The sequence below is a fragment of the Diorhabda sublineata genome, chromosome 1 (assembly GCF_026230105.1).
Source record: "Diorhabda sublineata isolate icDioSubl1.1 chromosome 1, icDioSubl1.1, whole genome shotgun sequence".
In the NCBI taxonomy this organism is placed as follows: Eukaryota; Metazoa; Arthropoda; class Insecta; order Coleoptera; family Chrysomelidae; genus Diorhabda; species Diorhabda sublineata.
The window spans coordinates 29,614,612-29,635,094 of record NC_079474.1 but is presented as its reverse complement, the minus strand read 5'-3'; the positions used below and the strand labels follow the sequence as shown (position 1 = coordinate 29,635,094).

The window sequence follows — 20,483 nt, the reverse complement described above, 5'->3', positions numbered from 1 at the left end:
TAGTTTATCCCTTTGTCTGATACCGATTGCCACAGGTATTTTATTGCCTAATTTGTTTGCCGGACTCACAAAGGTATAATTATCGGTGTTAAGTTTTTCGATAACTTATTATATTGGGGTGAACGTTCCTTTTTTTTAATAGAGTTATAACATCAGTTAAGCGTATCCTATCAAACGCAAAAGTTGTTTCTGAAACCTTGCTGTTCTTCACATATCTCGGTAGACATTACTTCGTCTGCTAAGATTTTAGTGAATAGTTTCAGAGCCGTACTCATCAGGCTAATGCCTCGATAGTTTTGGGGATCGGTTTTTTTCCCTTTTTGAAAATCTGTATCAGAATATTTTCTGTCCATTCAGATGGTACATTTTTGACCTCTAGTATTTTATTGAAGAGGGATTGTAGTTCATCATACAGTTTGTCGCCTCCATATTTGATCATTTCGTTTGTTATTTCGTCGATACCTGGGGCTTTTCTCTTCTTTATCTTGGCTATAATTTTTTGTATTTTATGCAGGGAGAAAATCCTATTTTGTATTCCAATGATGTTTTCATCCTCGTAGGGTAATTCCTGTGCTGATACGTTAGCTTGTGTTAAACTATGTTTTCCAAAATGTCTTTCCCATTCGTCTGCCGTGATTTTTGTATTTTGTATGTATGAGTTTATTGGTTTTCTCCTATCCCTCAGAAGATTCCACATTTTTTTCTGTCCCCCATGTAAGTCATGTTCCATATCATTGGAAAACTTCTCCCAGTGATCTCTTTTAATTTTTCGATTATTTTCGTTGACTCTATTTCTTACAGCTTTATAGTCATTATACGTTGTTGAATTGGATCTGTATAGCAGGTACGATTTTCTTTTCTCTTCGGCTTGACCTCTTGTTTAAACCACGGTTTTGTATTTGTTCTTCCCCCTTTTTTTATAGTCCTTCTTCCACAGGCTTCTTCTGCTGCTTGTAGTATATTAGTTTTTAGTTTTTTCCATGCTGTTTCGATGTCATCTGTCTCTTGGATATTATTAGCAGCAATTTTCTCTCTGAGCCTTTGTTGATAAAGGTATTTTGTCGACTCTTCTGATAGGGATTCTATATTCAATTTGCTTACTTCTTCGATAGATTTTTTACAAGAACGTTGAATGGTTGTTCGCATTTTTGCTATTACAAGCTGGTGGTTTGTTCCTGGATTTGCAGAAGTAAGAGATCTAGTGTCCTGTATTCTTGTCGGATGGATATTTTTATTTGTAATTACGTAATCTATAGTTGATTTATGTCCTCGTGTATTTTCGAATGTATATTTATGTTGTGGTTTATGTGGGCAGAAGGTGTTATTAATTGTCTCATTGATCGTTTCTTCGTTAAATCGATTTTTGATATCGGGAATAAGTTCATCGCCAATTCTTGCATTGAAATCCCCTAAGTTTATTATTTCGTCATAATTCGGTATACCGTCTAAGACTGTTTGTAATGTCTTATAGAATATGTCTATATCCGTCTGTGTTTTGCTGCTGTCGGGTGCGTAGATACTTATTATATGCTTTGGTCTTAATTTTTGTAGGTTGATCGTCGCCTGAAGTATTCTGCCGTTAACGTATATTATATTGCTGATTTGGTTCTCGTAGCTTTCGTGTAGCAGTAAGCCAACTCCTGATGTTGCTCTTTTATTTTTATTCTTGCCGCTGTATATTAGAATGTAGTTTCCATATTTGCTGTTGCCTTTGTCCTTCTTTTTAGTCTCCGAAAGGGCGCATATATCTAATTTGTGTCTTTTTATTTCGAGTAAAATTTCTTGGTCTTTATTATTAAATGATGTTACATTCCAGCATCCAATTCTAAGTAAAGTCGTTTTCCTTTTGCGCTTAATCCTTTTTCTTGCCAGGTTGTCATTATTTAATTCAGTCACATATGAGGCTAAACCGTTGGATCTCTGAGTACTTTGTTTTTTTTTACCCAAGCAGGTCACTAGCCTCACTTGGAACCCTTCTCTTTTACCCGGGCTTGGGACCGGCTATGAAACCACTGAGCTACTCTGTCCACCCAGCGATATCACAGGCCGAACCAAAAATCATTATAAGAAAAAGGCGAGAACAAAAACGATTATAGGAAAAAATAAAAGTTGAAGAATGAAATTGAAAACCGAAATAAAACGAAAGAGAAAACATGCAAAATTTGAACAATACGATAGTTTTGTAAACGATGGTGAAAGTGACGAAGCGTTCTGAATTTTTTTCTACCGAAGTCTTTACTAAGAAAGACCTTAAGCTTTGTTTTCGTCTAAATTTGCCTTTTTATTGGCAGGATGCTAGAAAACTTTATAGTGACGTAAATAGAACTAACACAAGTGATGCCATTTCAGAAATAATTTTCCATTAAAGGAAAAATGTGATGAGATAGACATATGAGAGCACAAGTACAAGTATTCACAAATTTGTACACTAAAAAAGATACCAAAATGTATATCAATTATTTATGTATATACGGAACAAGAGTAATATCAAAAACAAGATGGAAAATCAAATTTACACATATGTAAAGATTATGCTATTGAAAAAGACAAAAGGAATCTAAAACTCATCCGATGCAAACCGAAACTAACCTAACCTAATAATATTAAAAAGCATAAGCCAATACTGCGATGAGTCTTAAGTTTGTGGAAAATTCAGCTTCGTCAGTATGGTGCTTTTGTTGCTAACAACACTGGATCTACCTCTAGATATATTGACCAAAGTCAAAAAGTAGCACCTCATTCCCGTGGCAGAATATTCCGTTCTTACAGCAATTACTGCTGCCTTCTCAAAATTCATCATTATTGAGATCGGATGAATATCTGGCTATAAGCTGTTCAATGCAGCAAATAGTCGTCCAAAGGTTACAGTATGGTATATACTAGTATAATCAGAAGATAATAAATTGAAAGTAATAGGTATAATATGGGCTCCACAATTGATTACTGTTGCAATAAATTGTCTCGCGATAAATTGCCACAGACCAGAACCGTCATGCGATATATTGTTTTAGCCATGAATCGTCCTGTGATTAAATGTTGGCGATAAATTGTCGGGCGATGAATTGATGTAAAACGGAAAAGACAGTTATGGAGAAAAACAGTATTTTTTTGATGCCTAGTTTAACAGTTACTGAATACATTCAACTTCCTGGGATTCCTGAACTATCTATTTCACGGTTAACTTTTTAAATAGACCAGATAATCATTTCATCGTTTATTATCGAATTCGATTGTGATATATCGCTTTGGGAATATATATCGGGCGCAATTTCACTGAAGTTGATAATAATAATTAATTTGTATCGTTAATTGCAACACTGTAGATTTCCTACTACGTTAATATTAAAACACAAGTAATCTAAATAATTATCAATTATTATCATTAAAGCAGATGAACTCTGACACTGCCTTCGTGAAACTGATTCAATTGATTTCATTCTTGTTAGTCTCGACATGCTGGTACGCCAACAAATCGTGTATAACTTATTCTGAATTAGAAGAAACAGTTTTTAAAGGAATTAATCACTATTGAAGTGAGATGAAGAGTGTTATTTGTTCTTTCATATTATTGTTTTGTATGGTAAATGCAGATGGTAAGTTTGGTCAATCTATTATGTATTGATATATATAAACAAAGTTTTTGATGGTACGTGTTGTTATAAATCATTGAATACATAGCCTTTATTGAAGTTATTTATTGTTAACATTCAAATAATGATAATATAACATTGTAATATTGGAGTCTGAAGTACCAGCATTTCTAGTATGAATAGTGTTATAGAAATCAATCTTCACAGTACGACCTGAATGTAATACACTTCTACAACGTTGACATTTTCAACATATTAGATACGTAAATATTATTTTTATATATTTTTCTTGCAGAGTGGAGGAAAATGAAACTACATTTTGCCCCGAAAATCAAACAACTGATTTGTAATATTTGTAATGTGCTGATTTGAAAAATGCTATCAAACTTCTATTATCAGTTCTAGCCCTATTCAAAAGTATAATATAATTAACCAAATATACAGTGTGAATCATTTATATTGATACGGTTTCCAAACAGTGAGACTTTTCAACAATTTATCTTAATAGTTATATGAATATCAGTATGGTACCATCTAAAATATCAGTATGGTACCATCTAAAATTATTTTCAGTCGTACAGGATGTCCAGAAAGTAGTTATACAAATAAAATATACGATTTTTGAAATAGAACGCACTATATTTGTGCAAAACTAAAACAATGGCCTTCTAAAGGATGTTTTTTGTTATGTGTGTGGCGAATAAACTCTTTCTTACTTAATGAAAAAATCATATTGTTATACCATTCATTTTCAAGATCAAATAAATCTTGAGCTTTATGTTTATTTGTGAAACGATTAGAAAAAGAAAACGCTTCAAGTTTCTACGGAATCACAAATCATTATTAGCACTTTTATGTATCTGGTTAATATTGAAGACATAAATAGAAATAATAGATAAAAACCTGTTTCAATGAGTTGAGAGAAGAATGTAGTAGAGAGCCGGACTACTGTGTTCATTCTCTAGCTTGGCGAGATGGCTTGGGCTATGTGTCACCAACAACAGCTTAAAGGATTTTTTGCAAACGTGAATGTTAAGAACCTCAGCATCGAAAGAGAATAGTTTTAGGAAGGGGCTGACTAACAGTCGGTTTTAACGCCAATGTCAGGAAAATCTGACTAGTGAAATTTGAAATTTACTAGATGTGAGTGCTTTCCTTAATTGACCGACCAAGTGGAAGGAGACCATAAACCATGACTAAGGAAGTAAATATTCAATACACGATACAGTAGCGTCAAAATCCGTATAGTTTTCATTAAACACGCGTACTTTTTAAGGGCTAGCAATAGTAATAATTATTATGTGGAATATACACAATATTATAACTTAATTTCAACCAGAACAGTTGAAATTTTCTGTTGGTGTGTAATTTGTCAATAAATTTCGTTTTAAGATATCCATATCGGATTGAAGCTAGCATTGAACAATCTGGATGGACTAAAAGAATTTTCAAATACAATCAACACGGTCGGGAATATCTATCGTGGCAAGCCCCTTTGGGGATCTGATAAAGTTTCTTGCTTTCGAAAATTGGTGGAGCTAAGTTATAGGTCCCAGAAGAAATTCATGCGGGTCAATAATAATTTTACACTGGAAAAATTTTTGAAAATATGAAAAAAACATTTATCTTACAAAAATTTTTGATCGGATTCGGTAAATAAGAATAAGAAAGAAAAGGATCTGATGAGGTACAAAGATGTTTAATTTTTTCATGTTATTTTTGTTGAATCATTTGACAAAATCGTTATCTATAGTTATATCCCCTCATTCAGGAAGTAATTGATGAATTCAATTAGCATACTTTAGAATTATGAAAATAATTATTCATAATAGTTTATATGAATGAAAACAAGGATTGAAAAGATACTATAAATCTGGTACCATATTATTACTGTATTTACCTGTTTAGTTTGTTGATTATAAACTGAATTGTGGGCTTTTCGCGCTCCACATTCTCACAACTCTTGACACGAGTCTTGATGGAGGTGTGATAGTCATCCGCACTCTCTACTTATTCAGTTGCTCGCTACATCGGGTACGAACTAGGCGTGATTTAAGTGATGTTTATACGGTAACCGAATTAACCTTTCTTTTTCTCAGCTGCACTCTAAAAGTCGACATTAATGCATTTTTTTAAGATCTCAACTTCCGTATACTTACAATATCATGCAGACAATACCAAAATTATTTATTTCACTCCACAACATATAAAAACATTGTACGTATATTTGTAGTACCTAGTTGTATTTAACATATAAGATACCACGCGTCATTCACTTTCTTTTAATCCTCACGTCTTTATCGACATGAAACGGAGAGACAGAGAGGCGAGGCGAGGGAAGGCGATAGAAAATTATCGTATTTCATACGCGAGTCCTCGGAGATAGTCCGGATCATGCTTTTTTTGACTTTTCGTCGAACATCAGTCGTTGGTTTACTGATTATACAACTTTTATTAATTGAAGAATGGATGTGTCATAGATTATTATCCCGATCATAGTTTCCTAAAATTCCTTTAGTAACATAAAAATCTGACCAACCAATCACAATGATATATTTCGATATCAGTCAGAAATGCTCAAATCAAATTCTTGGACTCTTATATATGTGAAACTTCTTCAAACTATGCACTATGTGTTTATATCAAATATATGATAAATAATTTTTTGTCGTTACGTACATGTTGAAGTGAATGAAAGTTTGATTGCCAAGGCAAACAATCGATAATCGAGGGAGTGAAAAGATACAGTTATAGAGATTTTAGAACGATTTTATCTGCCCAACACGAAGCTATTTACAAGTTTAAACGTTATGAATTCTACTAAGAATGAATATCAAACCAATGTGTGGATGGCAAGATAAACGACGAGACAAATTCCTTTGATCTTCTTCAAAAATACGAGCTCCTGCTTATTTTCAACATTGGCGCAAACTCTATTTGGTTCATCGACACAGGACGAATGCCAACATTGACCCCAATGTGTGGGGCTGATGTGATTGATCGACTGGTTTTGATAATTAACGAGTTTTTCTAAAAAAAGTTTTGACATATCATTAAATTTAATACAGACACTATTAAATTTCCTCACCTCTTACGAATAAACAGTTCAGATAAATGTTTTATTTAAGAATTCTAGAAAAGTTATTCTTTAGCTATTACCATATCCATTGGATTTTCTGCAGTGAAAATGTTTAAACAGTTTAACAAGTATTTTTAACTATTGAATTGGAAGCGCATGATAAACAATTATGTGTAATCCAGAAGTTTCACCTACTACTAGAATAATCACAAAAGTTTAAATTAGTCTGGAAATGACACAAAATGCATCTGGATAATACGGTTGCTTTACTGGAAGTTAACTAATTTTCGAAAACACTTCAATTTAATATTGTTGAGAAATCGTCAGATATCTTATCTACATGTTTTGTTTCCTGTCCTATTCAAATATAATCAGCCAAAACAAATTGTGAGGTCAAAAAAATTTCAAATTAAAACCAATAGATTTGCAAATAGATATTTTGTTCAAAAACAAAAAATAGGGAATCTTAAAAACACGATTTTTGAATAACAAAATTTCAGTGCTAGCTGTTACTATTTAGAGCTAAACAGGGATCATTTGGCGTCCCCAGGTCAAACCTGAATGGACTAAAATTTTTTCATTATATTGATCTCCATGCTGACACCACATTCTGGATGAGTATGTTTATGAGAGATCCAATATATTTCTGACAATTGGAAGAAATATCAAAGGTTTGAAATATAACTAGGAAGCGGTTCTTTTCATAGAGAATAGTTACAAATTATTCTAAGCCGTTCCAAGCAATTGTAATCACCAACACTTGCTTGTAACTAGGGAAAGCCATTGACTTATGGCTAATATTGTCCAATTTTCCTTCATAAGAAAAAAATAAACGTAATATACCTATTATAAAAAGTTTTTATGTTTCTAAATCGTCTTGACTGAAAAACTAATTTTGAATCAGAAGAGACCTAAAATCAAGACTATTTAGAAACATAAACATATCAAAAGATCTCAAAGATAATAAATTAGATTGAAAAGAAATGCTGAGGGTTGAGGGTAGCTTTCATACGCGTAGTTTAGATGGAACCACTCAAAGGAAGTTTATGCGGTTTGTGGGAGCATTGAAGATTACAGAAGATAGGAATGAGCTCATACAAATACCAAGATTTGTTCCGGAAAGTAGTTATAGACTTCAATAAATCGTAGTAGGCAATTGTAATCACCAGCATTTGCCTGTAATTTATCAAAGCCACACCATTCACCATTCAGACTGTCAGTCTCTTCTCCCTTTAATACTATTAATTTTTGGACATTAGTCTCTCGTAATTAAATCCATCTTGAATCCATGCTCTGTGCAGCATTCATCCAATTTGTTTGCATTTTTTTAATAAGTTTGGATCATCACGTTAGTGGACGTAGCCTACAACGGTGTGCAACTTGCTAAGATCCTCTCTCCAATATCTTCTTTGCCTAGTGTTCATCTCTAAACCTAGCAACGTGATACCTTCAATTGGATTGTAAATATTTGTTCTGAATGTCATTTGTAAGCCCCACATTAGGAACAGCTATTTTCGTTAATGCCAACGCTCTTCTGTTCTTAGTTACAGTCAACAATGAATTATACCCGAATCAAACGCTCAAAACGGAGAAGAAGCTAAGCGAAACTATAAGGACTATTATAAATCACTACAAACAACCCGATCCTTTGGGTATTCCAGGAGCTCCTATTCCAGATCCAATGCCTATACCCGACATGCGGAAATCATTTTCGGTGGGAACTATGTATTTCAAAAATATGCAGCTTACCGGTCTCAAAAAATTTAGAATTGAACATGTTCTTGCTGATATTACTAAAATGAAGGTGAATGCTACGTTGTCGATAGATGTTTTAGTAACTAGAGGAAATTATACTCTTCGTTCGTTATTTTCAAGAGGAGCTGGACCTTTTTCGGTAACTTTAACCAAAGTAAGTCATTAATTATGGATATAGAATCAAAATACCACGAATAGAAGTGTAAATACACTGGCAAGCAAAAAATTGAGGTAATCTTAAAATCTTCATGTTTTTTGAAATTTTACATTTTCAGATAGTATTCGCAAACTGTACATCATTGGAAGATCTTGACACTAATAACGTGTATTCCCTCCTCTTGCATTGATGACTGCTTGAAGTTGGCGCGGCATAATTTGAACTAAGTTGCGGATCACATTCTGGTCGATGTTATTCCATTCTTGCAACAGCAATCATATCAGCTCCTGGGCAGCTCTTGGTGCTGGTGGGTGTCTGCGGATCAGTCGCCTCAACTCGTCCCAGATATGTTCTATGGGATTCATGTCTAAGCTACGGGCTGGCCAGTCAAACCGCCTAATTTCTACCTCATCCAGATCCTGACAATTCTGGCTGTATGTGGTCTCTTTATCTTGCATAAAAATGCCACATTCCCCCTTAGTCCCCTTAGTCACCATGAAAGGCATAACATGGTCTTCTAGCACCTCCGTAATGTACTTGTGAGAGGCTAGGGAGCCATTTTCTATGAAGACCCAAACTTTTCCGAGTTTGTGCAGTGATTCCAGCCCAAACCATAACTGATCCGCCACCAAATAGAAGACGCTCGTTAATGTTAACTTCGGCATATCTTTTCCCAGGTCTTCTCTACACTCGTCGACGTCCATCTGACAGTGAGGCAAAAACGCGAATCATCTGAGAACAATACCCAGCTCCAGTCATCATCATTCCAACGAACGTGATTTCTGGAAAATGTCAATCTTGCAGTCCGTTGCAACGGGAGACATGTAGCCATTCTTCTGCATGACAGTTCAGCAGCATGAAGACTTTTTGTAATGGTCCATTCACTAACGTTGACATTTCTTACTTCTTCCATCTGATTTTGCAGTGAAACCGCAGTACCTGTCCTATTCCACAAACTTGTGGACACAAAAAAGGTCATCTCGTTAAGTGGTAACTATTTTTCGCCCAGACTCTGATCTTCTAGTGATCAGGCCAGTCTCCAGAAAGCGGTGGTACACCCTTTGCACACCACAAAGACTAGCACCAACAATTCTTGCAGTTTCACGTTGCCCTCGACCATCTTGTAACAGCGCAACAATTCTTGTCACAACAATCGGATCTAAAGACATTATGGGCCTGTTAATTCACTACACTTTGCAATCGTTAGGTATTACATAAAGAATCAATAGTAAACTGGAAAACAGGCAAGGGGAATGTGAATGTTCAATTAGCGCAGTCTCTTTTTCATCAAAGTCGCACTCTAATATATCGAATGACAGCTAATGACAGCTGTCAAGTCTCGGAAAACATTTGTTTAATGCCTACTAATCCTTATCAATATTGACGTTAAAATTATTCATAATTTCTGAAGTGACCTCAATTCTTTGCTCGCCAGTGTATTATTGTTGCATGATTATGACATAAAAGTTTCGTTGTAAAAATTTTGTCACTATTTTTCAAAGGTTAGAATCAAGAAGTTGTTATAATTAAATTAAACGGACATTTTCCAGTAGAATATTATCGATGATACAATCGTCTTTTTTCTTCAAAAATTGGCTGGAACTTTTTATTGATAATACCATTTTATATTTTTTGAAATTAAATCAAAGCAGAAGCTTGTATCGTTTCTTTTGTGAAATGTATGAATTTATATTCGAAAAATAATTATAATTCCATTTAATATACAAATTATTAGTTTTGATTATATAAATTATACGCATCATTCAAAATAAAGGGTATTTATTTATAAATTGACTCCTTTTTTAATTTTGTTAGAAATATTGGTAAATAATAATACAAAACTAACAAAAAATTAACTAATTTTTTTCACCATAATTACACAGAATGTGAAAAATCCAGTATGGAGAACATAATAATAAAACTTCATGTTTTATTATTTTGGTAGCTCTTTATCTTCAATAGATACATGAATCCCATTTTCTTTTTGAGAACTACATAATTTCAAAAGTTTTAAACAAACAAAAATACGGATATGAACTATGTGAAATTATTCCAGAAAAATTTTTGATGCTAATATATTTATTTTATTCATGACTTGACAAAGAAAATAAAAGAAAATACTTTTGAAATAAAGTTTATCAACTACAATATACTACTATAATGAGTTGATATACTACTATATAATTTGGAATTTTTCAATAGAAAACAATTACTACAAAAGTTAAACTACTAGTGCCATTTCTAAATATGTTTACTTTGTTAATGTAGATTGAAAATAAATCACTGGGAGACTAGATAACACGTTAAAAGACTTTAATATGAATCACTTTTAGTTGTCTTCGATATATGTATGTAAGTTCCATTTGATAGTCGAGATCGATTTTGCGCGAGAGCTGGCTATAAAGTTGAATATGTGATTTGTATGAATACTTCAACTTTAAGAATTAAATCGTTGGCCTAGAAGTGTTTACTTTGAGATGTCCAGACATGTAAAATCACTTGGTGATAAAATTGGACTATAAAATGGACGATCAGATGTTTTTCAGGAAATTTCCCCTAATTTCTGCTGTGTGGGACAATCTGATCCTTTACATTGAAAGGGAACACTATCCAAAAGACCACACCAATGTCTCGGCACAGATGATAACTTTATGTAAAAACCTTCCCCTTCTTCTAAAAGAGTAAGAAGTGATTGAGAAATGCAAACTCACTAGCGTGTTGAGGTTTTTCCGAAGCTCGTTGTTCCGAATGTACTGTGATGGGTAGATAACCACTGTTTTCATCACAAATCTTAATCATGAACTGGTCAAGAATTTTGCCGTGAATTTCGGATGCTCTCATATTTATATTTATGCGTTTACCTACTTAAGGTATCCCATCCTAATGACTGTAAATACTAAATCATAGACAAATTCCTTATTCCACCCTCAGCTCATTTATAAATGATTGACACCCGTAGTATGTTGCTCACCCCATATATATATTCCATTTTGTAGAATAATTTTGTGGATTTTGTACAAAAGTTCAAAATTAATAATGGGGTTCAATTACAATGAAAAACCCGGTTCAGTTATAGTACAGTTATTTGGTCGAAAAATAGGTTACCTGGAAAATTTTCCGGAAGTTTTGAAAATTTGCAATTTTATAGATTTTGATATGCTCTTTCCAAATTTCAACTTTGCCACTTCGTATGTTTGCCGCACACACAGCCATATTGAAAAAATGGCGCCCAAAAGTAGTTTTTTGATAATAACTCCTTTCCGACGAATTTTACAGGAAAAACATATCTATACAAAATAAAAGTAGAAAAATTTTCCTACAATTTATGTCACGACCTTTTCTTTCCTAAAATCAATAGTTTCTGTGTACGAGCGCCGTAAACCATTATACATCCACACCAACGTATATTATTTACTTTAAACTCCTCATATTGTTCCGTTCACAAATTATCAACAATACAAAACTTTTCTTCAATATCCTCATACATGTTTTTTAGGTGGTGGTTACGGCTGTAGCCAAAATGGAAATATTACCAGATGGATCGCTAGAAGCTCAAGATATGGATATGGATTTGAAGATAGGAGGTATAGAACTGGATTTCAAAGGAATGGGACTACTCCAAGGTAATTTATTGGGAACCAATTATGTTTTCTGAATTTTCTTTAATTTTTCTCATTTTAGGTGTTGTAAATTCAGTAGGAACATTTGTTTTTGATTCAATAAAACCGTTTGTCTTACGAGAAGCCAATACCAATATGAGAAATGATATGAATAAAGAAATAAAAAAATTAGGGAGAACATTTCCCAATTCAATTTCACCATTTGATCATTTGGTTTACGAGTTAAGAAGAAAAGTTAGAGACGGAGGCTTCGATCCATATTTAGTACCTGATTATAATAATAGCGTTGGTATTTTCGATATATACCTTACCAACACTTGGTTGCATGGATTGGCATCTTTTCACAGGGTGAAAGATATCAAGTTCGAAATGAAAAATAAAACTGTTCACGTGCTTCTGGAAGTAGGCACTGGTCAATTACTTGGTACTAGTAACTGGGAGCTATCTTTGGTGACCGGATTGCTGTCTAAAGAAGGAACTGTTTCATTTTCCGTTGAATATATTAAGGTCAGTTTTCAGTTTCTTTTGCTACAATATATTTTGCTATCATAACTAATAAAAGTTATCAATTATGTTGATTTGGCGGTCACAAAAATTTTAATCTATTGTCTTGTTAGGTCCATTTGAATCGCTTAAAATTTGAGAGCTCTATTCCTATTTGTTTTGAATCACGTACTATTACCTTTTTGCAATTTACTTTATTCATTGTATGTACTTCCTACTCATACAGAGTATTCCGGGATTTAAGTATATTTTCTAAATTATACATTATGAGTTTTTAATGAATCTTCAAGTATGTCCAAAAAGTGTTTTTAACGGAGTAAATATGTCTATACTACTATCTGAAGGCCAGGGGCGGCTCATATCCAACGGTTAACAATCAGTAACTTTTTCAGGGATAACCTGTACAATCTAAAGAAAGCAAAATTAATTTTTCAATCGATTTCTTAACATAAAGGTATTCTATTTTTAAATGGCGGAAATTAATAATTTATGCCAAAGTAAGCGTTCGCCATAAAGAGACATTCTGAAGAAAATTATCATAAATTGTAATTATTTATTGAAAATACTTACAGGAGGTATTGAAATACAATCATACAGTGGACGAGTTTATAATACTATTTTAATAATTTTGTCGATATGGGTTGAAAATTATGTGTTATTTCAAAATATACAGGCTGGCCCTCGTATAAATTGAGAGTTTATCGAATCATATAGACGAGTCAAATTTTAATTACATTCTGATTTCTGTATAGGTTCTTATCAACGCTAGTCAGAGCATGGACATTTCTCACCCCCCATCATTAGATGATATCCAATTAGAATTAGGTAATATACAGATTAGATTTGATGGACTTGGTACTGTAGATTATCTAATTGAATTCGGAGTGAATGTTATTCCAAATCTGTTAAGGTATCAAATAATGGACGCCATAGAGAAACCGATTATATTTAAAATTCAGGAAGCTCTTAACCAAGTGAATGTTGAGGACATGATTATTGAAAATGCAGAGCAGCTCGATAGCGGTAAAGGATTAGAAGACATGGAGCTTATTTTAGGATGAAAATTTTGTTATTGTGTGTATTAATAAAATGAGTCAATTCAAATAAATGATCTTGCTATATCATTTATATATATTTTATACATTTATATATATTAATCAACTATATATACTTAACATCTGAGCAGACATCCTCAATATCAGTACGGTATTGTGGCAATAAAAAAACAGTGAGTTGATATATTTTTGAGAATGACTATGTATTCATAACTGGGAATTGGTTAACCTAGAAATTAATGACCATTATCATTTTGAAGGTTATTTTTACTACACTTCTCGATTAATTAATTCCCTAATGATAAATACATAGTTATTCAAAAGCTTGGAATATCTATTAATGAGAGAAAACTCTTGTATTTTATTGCCACAAACCCACAACAATCACATTTTTGTTTGTGGAATTTTATAGAAAATATTTTTGTTACTTCCACTTGAATTTGTTTTTCATCGAAATATCGAATATTCATAAGTCGAGTATATGAATTAATAGATCATCTTCCACATGGAAATCACATTCTGTTCAACCATACCAATATTAAAGTCTATAAATATCCCATTTTATGTTTATAAATCATTTCAAAGAACTTGTTATTTTTCTTTATTTGATTTTGTTCCATTCGTATGTTCATGATTGTATGTTTTTGCCTTTTCAATGGCTTTTAGTTTTTTTGTAGTATTGATAGTTTCTCCTCTCTATTTTTAAATATACAGAGGGTGATTTATTATTGGAAATAAAAGCTTAAAGCATCCGTGACAGCAAGGGAAATATGAGAAATTGAAGAGGAAGAAACAGTTAATGAGCAAAAGGCTGAATTGCTTTGATCGCTTCAATAGTAGGGATTTGAGAAATATTCAGGTTTAGTTAACGTGAGGAAGTTATTTCTGGGGGGAAGGGATATTTTAGTTTGGGCCCTGATATAAAAAATACTACTCTGCAGGAGTTGTTGGTGGATGATAAAGTAATTTGTACAGTAATAGGCTGAAAGACAAAAAACTAATAGTGGAATAGAAAGGAAGAAAGAAAGCAAACTATATTTATTAAAATAGAGAGGTTTCTAAGTGTTTATTTATACATACAAAAAATATGAGAATCTAGAATCTCAGCTTTTGAACATGACATGAGGAAAGTTATCTTGACAGTTGACAAGTGCCTGACCGAAATAGAATGTACGCGTTCCGATACTAGTGTGGTGTTCCATTATTCAGAATCACAAAAGGAGATAGTTGTTACAGCTGCATCTGTATTATTCCCTATCGTCGGCCATTTGGCTAGTGAACCAGTTCACCAGGTTACAGGAAAACCGCAGAAAACCTGCAACACTGTTAATTGGAAAGTTACGCGGTATAAGTTCAGCATTTAGTCGGGATCATGCACCGTATTACTATCTAATCAAAAATATGGCCAAATTGTTGCTAGGGAAGAAATTTGGATCTAACGAGATGTTGAAAATGCAGTGCGACAATTTTTTGCATCGAACCTCAATGAATGGTTTTACAAGGATGTCAAAGGGATTGCTGAACGTTGGGTTAAAACCATAGATTACGATATATTATATAATAAGTTTTTTGTATGATTATTTAATGAATAAAATGTGCTATAAAACCAGAGCTTCAATCATTAAAAGATGAGTCATACATAATATAACTTGTTTCCATTTTTAGTAGTGTATATTTTGGGCTTCTGGTTCAATCAATGATTTGGAATATCTTGTGAATTATTAATTATCCTGTATTGAAGCTGATTTACTTTTTTTTAAAAATCTGTCCTTAAAACTTTAGGATCTAATAGTTGGACATCATTTTCCATTACTAATTTTTCTATAACATTTGATATGGATGGGACAACAATAATTTTTTTCATATATTTATAGTAGAAGTGCTTGATTCAATTTTGATGAGGTAAATATATTCTGATATAAAGTGGCTTTAGCGGAAGGAAAAATATTTTTCAAATAAATAGATAAATAATAAGTTAAAAAAAGTTTGGATACTTGATATAATTTCTCGAATTGCTATAACACTAAGTTATGTAATTTTGAATATGTAAAAACATACACACGAGTAGCTACCTTGATGTTACATGAAAATTGAGAAATGTTTTTCGTTTAAAGCAACATTTCAATAAAATAGTGAAAAATTACTAAAATTCTGCGCGCGCTTTTCACTGAACCGGGATGGAAAACTCGGGAAAGTTTAGTTATCCGCGTGTTTTCGCGTTGTTCAGTTAACGTTAAAATCGTCGATTCTCACAATATTAACAGCCCAAAACTTCGCGCTCATGGTGTTCGATTTCATCTCTAGATTAATTATTGCTGAAAGTTTTTGAAGGTAAAATTTTTTTATGGTATCCTGTTGTGGAATACTTGAAATTTGAAAAACAATTTTATAAAAAAATTAGGAAAAAAGTTTACGAAATAAGTGGTTAAGTGATTTTTCGAATAAATTCTATATTATTATATATTGAAATATAATCTTTCAGAATTCAGAACCTTTATCAATCAAATTGCGTTGTATCTAGTATGAAATTTCATGAATTATAAATTTATAATATTCATTATTGTAAATCAGCCTTCTATTTATTGATTTCAGTAATAGAAAAAGACAATTTATGTCCTAAAATTATATTTTATTTACGACAAGATATTATATAAAAATTTCTGATTTTCAGTTATAGTGTTTAAATTGATCTAAAAAAATAAAACTGTGGTGCATTATCACAGATGACGACTTAAAGATTTATATAGCTTATGAATATAAGGACAATAAAAAACTGAAGTATAACCAACTAAAAATTAATTTAGGCAGCTACATAACCGGCATATCAAAACATTCGAGTTCAAGTGCCAGCAGCGCGGCATTTATTGAAATTTGTTTTGATATCTGTTTATATTTCTTTAGTGAAACAGTTCAAATGTTGTTCAATTATAGAGTATATAAGAACAATAATTATATTTTTAATTTATTTTTCAATACATTGAAATGTGGGCACAAGGAGTTAGGACAATACAAACATACAGTGTGGAACGATTATAAATGAGAGACATTTCTACAGGCACAAATAATAAGGCGTCCTTATAGTATGAAAGAAGTATTATAGCTCACTATTTATAGAATTGTAAATCATTGTAGTTAGACTTAGATATCAGAGACACTTTAACGAAGACGAAATGTATTGGATTCGTTTACATTAGCTAAAGCTAAAAAGTAGAAAATAATGATCTAGTGAAGAAAAATTTGGAGTAAATCGAAAAAAAGACTATTTAGATGTGGCATGAATAAATTTTGGAGATCTGGTTAGGTTATCACAAGTAGATAGAATATTTTTCTTAAAGATTTTCAAGCTTTGCTTCATTAATAGCAAATATTAGTACCATATAGAACAGAACACAACTGATTTTTTAAATTTTAATTATATTACATCCAAAAAAGATTGGATTTCTCCGCTTTGAATCGACTTTATTTGAATATAGCTGATTAATTCCATTTTTTACTTCGTTAAGTTGGGTTCAATGGGAAAAAAACGAGAGATTTTCATTCTAGAGGTATTAAAAACGATTGTCGGGCGTTTTTAGAATACTAGTTATGTAGTAACTGTTTCAATCGAAAACTAAAACATCGTTACTTCAATGTGATTGTGAGACAATTTGTCTATCAGGAATTTTTGGTAGTCTAAGGGAAGCTTATTCATGACAATGAATTATTTTGCATCACGATAATTTGAGCTCAGCATAAGAAATCAGATAGATAGTCTTAAAGTTCTGACATTTTCGTGATTTATTTTATTTTAAATAAAAATAGGAATTGAAGATTACGTAGTTCCTGTCATTTTTTGGATATTTTTCAAATTTTTGTAACAGTAAAACGTTAGAGGATTTATTTAATGAACTTCTTAATATAACTTTTTTGCAATTAACCGATTAAGTGCTTCGCAAAAAACATCAGTAATACGCTTTCTTTATTGTAGAAGAAGAAATTCATTAATTTTGTTGTTTATTTTGACGACAAATTTCTGCTGTGATATCTACCAGAATGTTTCGCTGGAGAAAATCCATTGAGAATAAGATTTACTTTTTGAGTTACGAGAGACAAAATTAAGAGAAAAAATTAATGAAACACATCATTTAAAATGCGATGAAAAATGAATAGTAAAATTTATAGCAGAGCATTTTGCTACAAATGGTTTTTAGGTTTTTAAATAATAGATGATAATTACGTCGAAGAAGTATATTGTGAACAAATAGGTACAGAAATCGAAAGGAGAGTATAAACTTTGTAGTGGCATTATGTAAAATTGAAAATAGTTTCAGTTTGTTTTTAAAGAAAATTGACTATATGAAAATTCCATAATTTTATCTACCAGCCATAGGATTGTGAAATCAAGTTATTATTTATAATTTAATTAATAGTATTATTACATTTTTTTTCTCTAAACCTAGACTACAGTGAGGTATATGTCATATATAGAGTGTCCTGCATAAGAGCCCACACACAACAGGTACTAGTGAGAGAGCCTAAAATTTGACGGTTTGAGGCAATTTATATCTGTATCAAGTTACATGCCTCAGGATTTATAGGACTTCAAAGTAGTGCCAAAAAGTGTTAAAAAAAAATTAAGTTTGTCGCAGCTCTTTTACTTAAGAAGTTATTAAAAAGTCTCAATCGTAATGGCAAATCGTCAAATAAAACCGGAAGAACATTTTGGAAAAAGTCTAAATAAGTTTTCCTAGTTAATCGATTGGGTAAAATAACTGGGCCAATCAAATAATGCTCGTTTAGGTCTAGCCAAACATGGATCTTAATATCAACGTTAAAAATGTCTAGAAGTTATTACATACAACTTTGAAATAAACTGACAAATTAAAAATTTGAAGATAAGGTTACTCCAAATTAACTCCCCAGAATGGTTTGATAGTCTTTTACTTAACATTAAATAATGCCCTTAACAGTCTTATTCAGTGTATCAAATTTTGTGCCCTACTTTGAGGACCTATACTTCTTCAGGTGTGCAGCTTCGTATAAAGGTGAATTACCTCAAATGTTTTGACATAACAATTTCCCATTTGAAATTATATAAATTTAAAAACATTGCACAAATGTAAACAACACAAAAACGTTTATTGTTACCCTTCATCAACGTATCCTCTCGGATTATCAAATTTTTTTCTTATATTTATGTAAAGAATCAGTAATTTATCTATTCAAATGTAAGGTTTATTGTATTCATTAAGATTTACTATCCTAATAGGGGCCCATATTATAAATGATTGATTCCGGTTGTCCCTTCTACACTTGAGTTCCATTAAGGTATCAAATTACGTATTTTATTTTGTATCGATATGACTCTAACGACCATTCTTATAGATACTTATAACCTTTCATACAATAGGATTTAAGAGCGGTCTGTAAACAGATAGATGTATTAATATTCTGGTGTTCGTTCGAGTATGGTCGTCGGATTATTGAAGCCACGTTCAATTATTTATTTTATTATTTAATAAATAGTTTATTTCAAAGTAGTTTTGATGTTTTAATACAACAAATATGGCCAACCATCATTGGTTAGACCGAAGATACATTACACGTCATATACACGCCTCTGTGTTGGTCAGTTCGCGGGACATCTTGTATAATGATAAAAATCAGAAATAGAACATCCCATTATTCATGAAATTCATTTTAAATAATTCCAGCAATTTTTTCGATGAATCATATGTCATCAAATGTGAGAAAGTAGTGGTAGTCGATTAAAAGTTACTGAAAATTAGATTAGAAAATCTCATCTGAACAGACAAATTTAATAGTATTAGTTAGGTGATTGTGGTAAATAAGAGTATGAATTTCAATGTTCCTAAATTGATATGTTTATTTCTTGTCACTCGAGAAACTGTAATTACATTAAAACTTTCTAATATGACCAAAAAAAAACGAAAATTTGATTCAAATAAAACTATATTGGTAATAAGAAATTTTGTTTAATATATTAATATTAATAAGTTAATTAGGCTTTCCACATAAATATCTATTTCTACTTGACAGAAAATGTATCCCCTTTGAATACAAATAAAGGATTATACTACAAGTTTAATTTATGTCAGCACATATCCAGTCATATCTGTTATGCATCAGTTCTCCTTTGAAACGTAGAAATTAATGCAATGGCTTTTGGTGATTTACAATTTATTAGGTTATTATTATTGTAATAATTGTGTACTCCGAGGGTAAATAGTTGAATAATAACTTATATTGAAAATTGAGAATGAAATAAGTTTATTTCTATGTAAAGTATTGAAGGAATTAAAACTGGACATAGTACCACTCCATTTTCAATATTTAATAAAACTTGTGAACTAAATCTCTCATCATAAAACCGTTTCTAGTTTTTAATTCTAGAATTCTAGTAAAAATGATGTTCACTGAATCAACTTCAATATTATAAAGTATATCCACAAAGTAAGTTCCATTTGATACAAAAATCTACAGCTATTTAACTCATTTTCTACATAGCTTCGAAAATTTTGAGGCACTTGTCGTAGCGTGGCAAAAACTTTTGTATGCCTTCTTAATAGATTTTTGCCGCCTGTGTTTTTAAACATGTGGTACCATGTTCTTTCATCTCGTCATCATCGTTGAAGTTTTGACCACGAAGGAAATATTTTATGTGTAAGAAAAAATAAAAGTCGCTAGAAGTGAGGTACGGAAGATCATCAAACACATCCTAGC

The 20,483-nt window shown here is 31.9% G+C and overlaps 3 protein-coding genes across 3 annotated transcripts in view; 2 read left to right on the top strand and 1 right to left on the bottom strand.

Moving 5' to 3' along the window:
• Positions 1-795: 795 nt before the first annotated feature.
• On the bottom strand, positions 796-1,880 carry LOC130453453 (craniofacial development protein 2-like). The gene is made up of 2 exons (XM_056773543.1): positions 1,810-1,880; positions 796-1,759 (listed from the first exon to the last, which is right to left on the bottom strand). The coding sequence occupies exons 1-2, from the start codon at positions 1,878-1,880 to the stop codon at positions 796-798; spliced, it is 1,035 nt and encodes a 344-aa protein (XP_056629521.1).
• A 1,357-nt stretch (positions 1,881-3,237) lies between these two features.
• On the top strand, positions 3,238-13,833 carry LOC130452416 (uncharacterized). The gene is made up of 5 exons (XM_056791691.1): positions 3,238-3,593; positions 8,214-8,578; positions 12,078-12,204; positions 12,263-12,708; positions 13,458-13,833. The coding sequence occupies exons 1-5, from the start codon at positions 3,539-3,541 to the stop codon at positions 13,764-13,766; spliced, it is 1,302 nt and encodes a 433-aa protein (XP_056647669.1). The 5' UTR covers positions 3,238-3,538; the 3' UTR covers positions 13,767-13,833.
• Positions 13,834-15,974: 2,141 nt separating this feature from the next.
• Positions 15,975-20,483, top strand: part of LOC130452417 (calcitonin gene-related peptide type 1 receptor) — a 217,279-nt gene continuing 212,770 nt past the window's right edge. The window contains exon 1 of the mRNA XM_056791693.1: positions 15,975-16,091. The gene's annotated coding sequence lies outside the window, so the exon portion shown is untranslated. The remainder of the gene's footprint in view (positions 16,092-20,483) is intronic.